Below are 12,951 nucleotides of genomic sequence, written 5' to 3'. Positions count from 1 at the left end.
GATGTGGAAGAGTGCCTTGCCTGGATCTGATGCTGCAGGAGGTGCTGCTGATGCTCCTGCTGGTACATGAAGTGCTGCTGCTGAGTGTGCTCCAGGGTCCTTTCATCCATATGAATGCCATACATCTTCTGCAGCTGCTCACACTCCTAGAAATGTGGAGAGTTACCATTAACCCACTACTTTTATGTGCATTCCCTCTAAAGGAGGGAGACTGGTAACATATTATATTACATAGTAAAGGTATGAATTGGATGGCGTCCAGTATAGCATCCATGTCCGGGAGGAACGCTATGGTCATCACAACCCTAATATGTGACAAATTTGTTTGGGTGGTGTTCTTCTCTTTCAACTGCATTGAAAGTACTTTCCATACTGGAAAACCCTTTTAACCCTTGCATAATGGCTTGTATTAAAGTGGTTGACCGGACATATCCCTATCTTCACCCCTCCGACCGCCCGGACACCTCCGGCTTCTGCCCAGCAGTGTTCCCGGTGACGTCACCAGCACCGATGGACGGGCTTTAGTGCTGCCCTAGCTGTTTTACAGGCTAGGGCAACGCTAAAGCCCACCCATTAGTGCCAATGATGTCACCGGGCTCACTGCAATGATGTCACCCGGCTCACTGCTAGGCGGAAGCCTCCGCCTAGAAGCCCCCATGGAGATCCTGGTATGTCATCGGAACTCCTAAATATGCCTTTGATCTGCGCGACTCCGCACAGGGCAAAAGGAGAGCATCGGAGCATGAAATGCTCTGGACAACCCCATTAAGGCTCCATGACATACTATTATGTCATGGTGTCATGGAGAGGATTGGAGCATGAAATGCCCCGGACAATCCCTTTAAGGCTTCATGATGATGATGGGGCACAGGAGCTGTGTCGGCACAATAATCACAGCTAGTAGGCTCTGACTAAGGCTACATTCACACAAACGTATTTTGTTTCCGCGTCCGTTCCGTTTTTTTGCAGATACAATGCGGACAGCAAACCGTGTGCTATCCGCATCTGTATGTCCGTTCCGTAGCCCCACAAAAATGATAGAACATGTCCTATTCTTGTCCGTTTTGCTGACAAGCATAGGCATTGTTACAATGGATCCGCAAAAAAAATAATAAAAAAAAATAAAAATGGATGCCATACGGAAAGGTCATCCGTTATTTTTTATTTTTTTTGCAAACCGCAAAACACTTATGGTCCTGTGAATGTAGCCTAACTATTTAACCCCCTAGGATGTCACAATCAATAGCGTGCACAGCACCTATGCGGCCAGATGTGAGAGACCCCCTCTGTCCATCGTTCACGTGACTGTTCAGCCGATCAGGCCCATGTGACCGCCGATGCCAGCCGAGTGGTCAAGCAAACAATGGGACATGATAAGAAACCTTCAGTAGGGGAATTAGGCTTTTTATTTGCTTTATAAGCCAAAGTACTTTCCATACTCACCCTTTGTAACCCTGGATCAGCGACAGCCCCAGAGGTGAGCAATCAGAAAAAGTAGTTGATTACTTTTCATGTTGGGAATGCCCGTTATAACCTGATAGCATCGGGAACATTGGCTGACAAAGTCCTTTTCTACAACTCCGCTTTACCCTGTGCTATCACCACATTCATTCGATAAAACGTCTTGTAAGAGAAAATAATAAACTAGTTTTTAGGAAAAAAATGAATTACTATGACTTGGGACTGTGGGAGGAAACTTGAGTACCTATCGGAACCTACAGGTGGTGGCCACACAAGCTCCATGCACGAGTTGCCTTTGTTGGATCTGGACCCATGACCTGGTTCCTGCATGGCAGCATTACTAACCACTGTGGCCGCCACCTGCCCATTTACACGCTCAATGCCCATTACCTGCTGTAGCTGTTTGATGCTGCTGTTCTGGTGTGCCGTTTTCTCCAAGTGAGCTTTGAACGCTTGGATGGTGGCGGCTCCATCAGAGAACCTGCGCACTGGGGAGAAGCGCTCGGCGGGGAGGTGAAGAGTGTTGGAATCTTTGTACATGGAGCTGAAAAGACAAATACGTTGCCGAGTAATGGAGACATGAGTGTCCATGACAAAGACTAACGACCAGGGATCAGCAACCTTCGGAACTCCAGTTGCTGTGAAACTGATCTTCCAGCATTGACACTGGCTTGGCTGTTCTTGTAACTTCCATAGAAGTGAAAGGTGGATTCTGGGAGTTGTAGTTTTAGAACAGCTGGAGTGCCCGAGGTTGTTGATCCCTGACCTACACCATCTACTGAAACACTGGTAAACTATGACGAGAACATTGACCAGGTGGACCCCTTTATGTCGTCTGTTTCACTAGGAATGACTTACATGATAGATCCCTACATTTGTGATCGGTGGGGTTCCCAGCAGCAGGACCACCACCCAGCAGTTAGTTAAGTGGCTAATACAGGAATATCCTTTTAACCCTAACATAACTGGGGGAGAAAAACAGAACTGGATCGCACATCCACGATGCTATGCTTAGATCTAATTAAACTGACTTCTCAGCGCAATATTAAGTGTACAGCCCCCCATACTGCATGCTGTACAAGAGGCATTAGTGTACATTTTGATCAAAAGGCATAAGCCCACTCACCACGTCAAGGTTGCCTCAGAGTGGGGACTGCAGTACTGAGTGGTGGCCTTTGTTTTTGTGGCGCTGTGCTGGTAGGTTGGTGGAACCCAGTGTCATGGGTGGCATTGTCAGACAGCAGGTTGCTGTTTGACTCCTGGGTCCCGCCGCCTACTAGGGCAGTGCTGCTTTGTCACCGCATTGCGCTGCGCCTTTTTGTCAGAGTAGGTCCCACTCAAAGAGGCAACCTTGGCGTGGTGAGTGGGCTCATGCCTTTTGATCAAAATGTACACTAATGCCTCTTGTACAGCATGTAGCATGGGGGGCTGTACACTTTTAATGGTGCGCTGAGAAGCGAGTTTAATTAGATCTAAGCATAGCGTTGTGGATGTGCGATCCAGTTGTGTTTTTCTCCCCTTGATATATAACTGTACAACACAGGTTAGCTTGTATTACGCTTCCATGACGTGCTATCACGTCATGGTGACGGCGGGGCAGAGGAGCTGTGCCGGAACAATCCTCACAGAGGCTTTGGCTGGTTATTTAATCCCCTAGATGCCGCCATCAATAGTGTGAAAAGCATCTATGCGGGGAGACGAGGGAGCCCTCCTCTGAAGCTAGTCCATCGTTTGCGTGATCGTTCAGCTAATCATTGATGATGGGAACCAGAAGCCCCAGGGATGGGACCCACAGGCCTGGACCAGGGGGCCTTTAGAAGGTGAATTAGGCTTTTTCTATTTGCTTTATAAGAATCTCCGCTCCCCTGAGGATTTTTAAGTGTCGGGCAACCCCATTAAGAGATTAACAAAAAGTTAGGCTTGATAATTATAGCAAATTTACAAAATCAATCACTTTCCTTGGGAACTGTCACATGAAAATGTGAGCCGTAGTGCAACAGTGAACACAATGGCGTTCTCCTCTAACCCAGCCTTAAATGCTGCAATGAAGTGCTGTGACTGATATCTGTCCTGCCATTCGTCCTTTGTCTGGATGCATGAGGATCGTGCCTGCTTGGCTCAGACGAAAATAAAGCCATGACCGTCTACTTCAGGTCAAACTATTGTCTGCAGTACAGAGAAAGAGGAACACTGGCGGGGGGGGGGGGGAATCTTAAGACTTGCGTAATGTTCCCCAAAAAAAGCATGCATAAGGAATATACTCCATCATCATTACTAGGTGTATGGGGTCGCAGACAGACAACAGTCTTAAAAAGTGCAAAGACAAATGTGCATGAAGGGTCGCTTAAGTGAGGAGCAGCTATAGGGTATATTCACGGATGGCATTTGTGATGCTTCGGACGTGTAATGCCAATAAAACATGCTCTAGTTACTCTTATGGGGGGGCTGCAAAAAGAGTTCATTTTTCTATTATTTCTGGTGCAAAGTTCTGGGTCGTGGAGTTCTGGTAAGTGATGTGTCCTCGTCATTACTTAGCGGGCACAGTGCTGCACTTTTTGTAGCATCTGTGCCATGTGCTACAACTCAGTCTTATTCACCAGACTAAGGGCTCATGCACATAAACGTGTTCTGGCCGGGCCTATGCTGCGGACCGCAAATTGCAGTCCGCAAAGCACGAGGCACCAACCGTGTGCCCAACGTCTGCGGACCCATACACTTGAATGGGGTCTGTGATCCGCATCTGAAGGTCTGCACCACAAAAAAAGTAGTGCATGGACTACTTTTCTGCGGTGCAAAGGCACGGACAGAAAACCCACGGAAGCACTCTGTACTGCTTCCGTGCCTCTTTTCCGCACCTCCCAGATTGTGGACCCATTCAAGTGAATGGGTCCACATCTGTGATGTGGTGCACAAATAGCCGCTGTCCGTATACCGTGGACACCAGCCAACAACAGTCATGTGCATGAGGCCTTAGACAAAGGTGTAAAATCAAGCACAACCACTACTAAAAGTACAGCACTGTGCCTGGTAGTCAAAGGGGACATGGCGATTGACATCAAGGCCCAGGCTTATGTCCTGTAACTTTTGACATGCACTGCAAAAATATATATATATACATACATACACACACACACACACACACACAATGGCGAACTGTCCATGCAAGTCAGGTAAGAACATTTTTTCACTTTGTTTATAAGGCCCAAGGTCAGTACAATGGACAGGTAGTCAGGTTTTTACTTGAAGAGGTTGTCTCATCACAGCATTGCTACTCCCATTGAAGTCAGTGGAAGCGGCGCTGCAGTGACAGGGCTGTCCACCACAAGGTTAACGGAACTGTGAAATTCTGGCGATGTAGCAGCTGACCGGCGGGGATGTGGGGTGTTGGACGATCAACTAATGATGGCCTATCCTGAGGATAAGCCATCACTTCGTAAAGTCCTTTAAGGTGTAGCATGTTTTGCTGAATGACACGGGCACATCACTGCAGATCAATGAATTGCGCAAGGCTACGGGTCAGCCGCCCTCCCTGAGAAAACAAAGAATCTCCAATCTATCAGCAGCTCCAGCGTGGCAATCAGTGGGTGTGGGGCAAAGTTTACAAGCTCACGTAAGCATCGACTGGTCAAAGGTTGGGAGGGCACCTTCGGATATACTTCCCAAGAAAACAAAGAACATTTTTATTACATAGTTTGTGAGGCTGAAAAAAAAAAAAAAAAAAAAAAAAAAAAAAGTTGATCCAGTTGAGCCGAGTATCCTGCAAAGCTGACCCAGAGATACTATTCAATTGTTAAAGGGGCTCTCCAGCCCCAGGAACTCTTAGCTGTGAATGGTGCAATACTTTGCCAATCCTTTGTAGCTCCCATGCCCACGCTTTTCGGGCCCTCTGCCAGTCGCCGTTTACTGGGCTGCAGGTACTCCTGAGGTCACCACAGAATGGTTGCAGCGATCGCATTTTAAGCCGACAACACAGCTGGAGCTGGGTAAACAGAGACCGGCAGGGGACAAGGGAAACATCGGCACAGCGATGGCAGGACTGGTAAACCGCTGTCAAAATTCATGAATTTAAAGAGTCATAAAGAATATTAACTATTGATACAGATCATTAAAAGGAGACGTAAAGGACCAGAGGATTCTACACGATGTAAGAAGCACAACAAAAAAAATATAAAGGCCATTTGCCCGGTCACTGGTCACTACTCACCGATGCTGGTCAGGTATCAGGTGCGGAGGCCACAGTCTGTTCCGGAAGGCCTGCTGCCCCAGCTGGCGCTGTAAGTCTGGGGGGATTTCTGCTGTAGGACAAGTCATTGCCAATGTGTGTCTCTTGGAGCGGTTGGCAAGATACCTTAAATACAGATGGTGAGAACATTGAGACTATATTTGTGGATGCTGACATGAAAGCTAGTCACATTTGTGATGCAGATGAATAAAATGTATTCTGGGATTACATAACAATCGCTACTTTATAATAATTGTGTTATTTCAACAAACATTTATCATGTAGAGAAAGCGAATACAAGGCACTTACTAATGTGTTGTGATTGTCCATGTTGCCTCCTTTGCTGTCTGGATAAATTTTTCTATTACATTAAACACGGCCCGTTTCCAGGGGTGACGACCACCCTGCAATCTAGCAGTGGTGGTCGTGCTATGCACACTCCCACAGTCCCAGCCACCAGAGAGGCCGGCACTTTTTCCTATAATGTGCAAGCGCGACCACCGCTGATGATTGCAGGGTGGTCGGAACTAGGGATCGACCGATATGGATATATTTTTTAGAGCCGATACCGATAATCTGAACTTTCAGGCCAATAGCCGATAATTTATACCGATATTTTATATCTCATAATATTATATTAGTTGGTAGTCACTGAGGTGGTTTGCATTTGGCACTAGTATTTTATAAATTAATAAAACCCTTAGTTGTTAGTCAATTTATAATATACTAGTGCCAAATGCCAATTCCCCCCCCCCCCCCACTGACTTTATTAACCCCTATCAGACCTCAGATCAGCCCTTTATTAAGCCCTATCAGACCTCAGATCAGCCCTTTATTAACCCCTATCAGACCTCAGATCAGCCCTTTATTAACCCCTATCAGACCTCAGATCAGCCCTTTATTAACCCCTATCAGACCTCAGATCAGCCCTTTATTAACCCCTATTAGACCTCAGATTAGCCCTTTATTAACCCCTATCAGACCTCAGATTAGCCCTTTATTAACCCCTATCAGCCCTTTATTAACCCCTATCAGCCCTAAGATCAGACCTTTATTAACCCCCATCAGACCTCAGATGAATAAAATAAACTCCTCACCTCTCCTGCGCCGCGGCTCCTCTTCATCTCCGGGTCTGTCGTCTTGCTCCTCTGTGTCCTCCAGCCCGCACTGCACTGTCACCTGACAGCATGCAGCATCAGGTAATAGTGCGCACACTACGTCCTGACGCTGTACGGGGTCAGGACAGTGCAGCGCGGGCTCCATCAAAGAAGACCAGGGAGAGTGAGTATCGGAATGCTTGCTGCGCTTCCTTCCGGCACCCGATGCATACTAGTGCGCGCTTCCATAATAGAAGTGCTCACTAGCATTTGCTTTATACGCATTATCAGTACATCGGCAAGGTTAGATGCAGATACCGATAATGTACAAAATCCTGATTATCTGCCGATAATATCGATACTTCCCATATTATCGGTCGGTCCCTAGTCGGAACCCCTGGGAACAGGCAGAGTGTAATGAAATGGAAAAAATGAATCCAGCTAGCAAAGGAGGCAATATGGACAATCACAACACATTAGTAAGTGGCTTGTAATAACTTTATCTACATAATAACGGCCATTAGCTGAAGTGAGACATCCCCTTTAAGGCCTCATTCACGTGGTATTTCCCATCCACATGCTGTCCTGACACAATGGTGCAATTCTGTCGTCCGCTCCTCCATGCAGCCAAATCACAGCATGCTGCATTCCCGTTTGATTTCCATCCGAGACTCAAATGAATGGTTTCAGGAAACACACACCCAGATGCCCACATTTTTGCAGACAAAAATCGCAGAAATCAGAATGGCCATCTTAAAATCTCATCCATGTTGCTGGTACCGTAAAACATGGCAGATTTGCCACACTCAAAAGTAGAGTCACACCATTTCAGTCCAGTGTGGATGTACCGCTGTAGTGTAGGCACCCAAGGCATTGAGAGCACTTCAAATGTCCAACGTGAAGTTCCTGTGACAGTACTGAGCGATACCTATGGGTTCTTCCTTGTCTAATATACTGACATCTGAATGTTATACTATAGATCACATAGAAAATAGCTACTTAACCCCGGAGACGCGGCCGCCTAGTTTATAAGCTACGGCTGGAACTGCAGAAAACTCAAGTGAACGGGGTGACCTGCAATACCAGGAGTGACCCTGTTTCTGGAAGAACGCAGCCATGTTATTTAAGTCTCATACAGCTCCGTTAAACAAACAAGTAAAGGACGTTGGACCTGCCGTTGGATTAAACAGGATTTCCACACCAAACAGAAGTACCGTCGTAAATGAATAAATCAGACGTTACAGCCGCAGGCGGTTTTGTTACTGTGGCCATTTGTGCAAAGGTGAAAAGGTAAAAATGGCTGCCACAGCTAAAAACATCAAAAACCATCCTAATTACCAAACTTTTCTGCTTTACTATTATGTGGACATTTAATGTAGTGTCGGCCCAAAAATCATGTTTGTGTCAGTGTCATTAGTCGGTGCCATTAAATTTTATCTTTTTTTTTAATTAAATATTTTATCTGTTATTATTTTAGGCCATTCTGGCCAACTGATGGCATTTGTAAGCCTGATCAGTCTTAAAAATGCCCGATCAGTCAAAAAAAATGCATTGAAATGTCGGATCCGTCTTTACGGTGTCATCCGGCATTTATTTTTTACACTTTTTTTTTTTCGGTCTGCGCAAGGACGGATCTGGCATTCTGGTATTTTGAACGGCACTAATACATTCCTATGGGAAAAAATCCCGGATCCGGCATTCAGGCATGTCTTCATTTTTTTCTGGCCGAAGATAAAATCGTAGCATGCTACGGTTTTCTCTTTTGCCTGATCAGTCAAAAAGACTGAACTGAAGACATCCTGATGGATCCTGAACGGATTACTCTCCATTCAGAATGCATGGGGATAAAACTGATCAGTTCTTTTCCGGCACTGAGTTCCGTCAAAAGGGCTCAATGCCGGAAAAGAAAAACGCAAGTATTGAAAGTACCCTTAGGTTTTGATATTAACACTTTTTCCCTTTCATTTCCGGCAGTTTGTACACATCCTGTATTCCCCCTTTCTATTCCTATGGGTTTACTTTATTGCCATATCATACACTTGGGTAATGGTTTTACTTACATTTACAATTATTATTATTATTTTTTTTTCATTGAGATTAATTTTTTATTCATCATCACAGAAACACTTACCGTAATAACTGAAATACATTTCTATCATTTTACATTTCTTTACTTGCACAGTAACCAGAATGCCGATTATTTACTTATAAGAAGGAAGTTATCGGCCGGGTCACATTGTTAAAATAGATATTCTTTACAATGGTTCTGTGCTGCACTAGCTTGTGGAGGCGATATCCTCTGTGGTTGGGGGCTGCCTCTAGACTGATCCAGTGTGATTTATATGCTGGGGTTTGCATATGTAGCATGTTTTCAGCAAAAAGGTAGTGACAGTTCGTGGTGATCAGATACTTTATGGGGGGTCACAGAATTATGTCCAAACGTCACCGAGAAACTGACAGCATTCTTAAAGAGAATATGTCATCAGAAAATGACCTGCTGTTTAATTCACTATTTATTTTCATCATATTTTTAAATAATTTTTTATGTTATTTTTAATTTTCCATGTCACTTTTTTTAATATTTAAACTAAAACCAAAAATCCAGCAGTTTTCGCACTGGCCACTATGTCTAATAATGGCTGCCACTTGGTCTGTACAGATCACTTTACTGCAGTTACCTGCTTATCAGACATTTAAATCCTGCCTGTAATGATATCACCTCTGTGTATAGATAAGACAGGATCCTCCATTCACAGTAAGTGATTGTCAGAGTTTCTCTTTTCTTTCCTTGTACAATGACCTCTGCACAGGTCAGAGCCTGACCATTGTGTCTATGGAACATGGGGCTGCCATAAAGCAATTCTTTTAATGCTTTCTAAATGCTGTTAAGAACAGCTCAGGCAAGATGGCCGCCCCCATAATCATGTTCAGGAAATAGAATCCAAAAAATCGACAATCAGAAAGTTAAAACGGATTAGAAAAAAATGAGATGGGTCACTATCTGGTTTTAACAGGGGTTGTCTGACCACCAAAGCAAATGTAATCATTCTATTCCAGCGCGGAGGGTCTCATCCCCACTGGTTCCAGTCCACTATGGTCACATCCAGTCTGTCATCACGTACACCACTCCAGTCATTCACTTACTGTTGGGGACAAATCACTGCTGAGCCCAGTGAATGGCTGCAGAGGCGCAGGTGACAACAGAACAGATGCCCCAAGTACAGTCCCTCGGCACTGGAACGGCGCACTTTGTCTTTATGTTAATCACCATTATGGTTATAATTTTAATTGCTTTGGGGGTTGGACAATCCCTTTAAGTTGGCCATACATACACCTTTGGCAGCACTATTTCAGCCTTCAGGTCCCTCATACATAGAAACACTCTGTTCAGCGCATGTGCTTAGCAGGACATGAGAAGGCGGCCACCACCAGGCACCTCGAGCAGCGTCTCATCTCCCTTTAGGACATATGGAATAGGCATGGTGAAATCCAACTGACCGAATGTTCTCCCCCACGATACCCGCCATCGAGGGAGAGTCGGGGCACCAATGGATAGCTATGAAGGATTTCCAGTAAGTGAAACCAAACGCTTACCTCTGCACGGCCTCTTGGTCAGGTTCCCCATCTGAACTCTCCTCATCTACTGGAGTAACTGCGGGCACAGCCTAAAGAATAGAAACCACAAAACACTTAAACTTCTGTCTCATCTCTTGGTAATAACTAGTATCAGATTTAGCTGCCACAAGAACATGGTTTCCATAGAGGGCTCCTCCAACATCCATTCATTAGATAGCAAGGTCAGCTGCGGATGACAATGTAATGGGTAAAGGAACCTTCCAACGGGACCACGTGGCCGTAGAGGTAGATCCACTAAAGGTAATCCGGCAGAGGGGCTCAAATAATTTTGTACAAAATGTATTTGCCAAACTTACAAAATAAGCGCAGCATTAGCAGCAGAATAGTTTCTATTACTATGGCATTATTGTACTTTATTTGATTTGCAGAGTGCTGTTGGATTGTAATTTTTTCTGTGTGTTTCTAGCACCTGCACATTGGGACGTGCTTACTGACCCCCTTTTTGCGGCAGAGGAACGGACTACCAGAGTCACCATATACAGCACAGCCGGATGCTGCAGCACATTGCAGAATCCCCACTGACGATAATGGGATCTGGCAGTTTTCTGGGATAAACGCCGGCCTTCACCCAAATACTGATGCATGCAGTGGCATTTGTCTGCGTGAAAGGCAGTATTTAAGGCTGAAAGCTGTCGGATCCCATCATCGTCAATGGGGATCTGGTGGAGTGTATACGGTGACTATGGAAATCTATTGTACTGCCGGGACAGACTGGCAGGTTACCGTTAGCAAAGATGTGAACGTAGCCTTAGGTAAGCAAAGATTTGGCTGTGTTGAATTTCTTTAATTTATCTCGAATTTCTTTTGAAGTTTCGGGCCTTGAGGAAATAGTCTGATAATCCTTACTAATCCAATTAAACTTTGTGTTAAAGGGATTGTGTCACTTCAGCAAACGGCATTTATCATGTAGAGAAAGTTAAAACAAGGCACTTACTAATGTATTGTGTAGGGCTGCAGTAAACCATTATTTTAGTAATCGAGTATTCTATTGATTTTTTACGATTAATTGAGTAATCTAATAAGAAAAAAATAATTAATAGACTGTTTTCCTTTATAAAAACTCATCAGACCCCCTGCCATCAGTCCCCAACACCCTTTGTTCCCCCCTGTGCGATCAGCTCCACTATCACCCAGTGCCAGCAGCTCTCCCCCCCCACTTGTGCCAGCAGCTCTCCCTCCCCCCCACTTGTGCCAGCAGCTCTCCCTCCCCCCCCCCACTTGTGCCAGCAGCTCTCCCCCCCCCACTTGTGCCAGCAGCTCTCCCCCCCCCACTTGTGCCAGCAGCTCTCCCCCCCCCACTTGTGCCAGCAGCTCTCCCTCCCCCCCACTTGTGCCAGCAGCTCTCCCTCCCCCCCCACTTGTGCCAGCAGCTCTCCCTCCCCCCCCCACTTGTGCCAGCAGCTCTCCCCCCCCCACTTGTGCCAGCAGCTCTCCCCCCCCCACTTGTGCCAGCAGCTCTCCCCCCCCCACTTGTGCCAGCAGCTCTCCCCCCCCCACTTGTGCCAGCAGCTCTCCCCCCCCACTTGTGCCAGCAGCTCTCCCCCCCCCACTTGTGCCAGCAGCTCTCCACCCGCCCACTTGTGCCAGCAGCTCCCCCCCCCACTTGTGCCAGCAGCTCCCCCCCCACTTGTGCCAGCAGCTCTCCCCCCGCCCACTTGTGCCAGCAGCTCTCCCCCCCCCCCACTTGTGCCAGCAGCTCTCCCCCCGCCCACTTGTGCCAGCAGCTCTCCCCCCGCCCCCCTTGTGCCAGCAGCTCTGAATCTCAGCATATTGTGGTCCACAATATGCTGAGATTCTGTCTTGATTGCTGCTAGCAGTATAACGGTAGAAATTTTAATGTGCATCATTGTATAGTATTTAATTTTATCCTTCACTTTAATTATTATAATAAATACTAGCAACCAAGTATCTTAGGAGTGCCCAGTCTTCTCTTCTACATTTCCTACTGGAATTATTTTGTATTATGTATGTATACCCCTTTTTCATATGTATTGCGCCACGGAATGAATGGCACTTTAATAATAAAAATGAATAAAAAGATTATTGGGCTGACATGTTACTTATCATTAGAGATTAACTAAAACCCGCTAACATCAGATCCACTTATATGTTTTCTGGTGGACACTGCGGGTTTTACATTTTTCTTTTTAGTGAGGAGACTTCATTCCCTGCCAGACTTCTTATCTTATGCCAACTGCTCCGATTGTGGTCTAGACTAGTCATAAGAAGTATTTCTAACCTCCCTCAATTTTACTACACTTTTATTTTTGGCATTTGGTAGATGTACCTTTACGGTTTGGAATTTGTACTTTTGAAAAAGTAATAATAAAAAGAAAAAGCTATTTCCAATCATTTGCGTTGTGGCTCGTTAGCGCCCCCACTGATTAAACATATTTATCGGGAGGTCAGCCAAATAAAAGGGGAGACTAGAAGGCAGTGCAAGCGTTGACGGATAAGAGCACAGGCCAATGCAAGCAGAAGGCTGGAGGAACGATTCCTTCCTCCCTCATTCTGCTCTATTCATTATGGCCATCA

The 12,951-nt window shown here is 45.7% G+C and overlaps 1 protein-coding gene across 2 annotated transcripts in view; it reads right to left on the bottom strand.

Moving 5' to 3' along the window:
* The window catches only part of SIK3 (SIK family kinase 3), a 128,411-nt gene that overhangs the window by 13,024 nt on the left and 102,436 nt on the right, over nt 1–12,951 (bottom strand). The window contains exons 14-17 of one of the 2 annotated variants that reach the window (XM_044282264.1): nt 10,375–10,445; nt 5,666–5,809; nt 1,852–2,005; nt 21–134 (exon numbers count right to left, since the gene is read on the bottom strand). In XM_044282264.1, the coding sequence (XP_044138199.1) occupies nt 21–134; nt 1,852–2,005; nt 5,666–5,809; nt 10,375–10,445 (483 nt within the window). Of the gene's footprint in view, nt 1–20; nt 147–1,851; nt 2,006–5,665; nt 5,810–10,374; nt 10,446–12,951 lie in introns of both variants that reach the window. The other variant, XM_044282263.1, reaches the window with a different exon arrangement.

This window comes from Bufo gargarizans, chromosome 2, assembly GCF_014858855.1.
Source record: "Bufo gargarizans isolate SCDJY-AF-19 chromosome 2, ASM1485885v1, whole genome shotgun sequence".
Lineage (NCBI taxonomy): Eukaryota > Metazoa > Chordata > Amphibia > Anura > Bufonidae > Bufo > Bufo gargarizans.
Note: the sequence above shows the minus strand (reverse complement) of the source record. Positions and strands in the feature narration are given on the sequence as shown.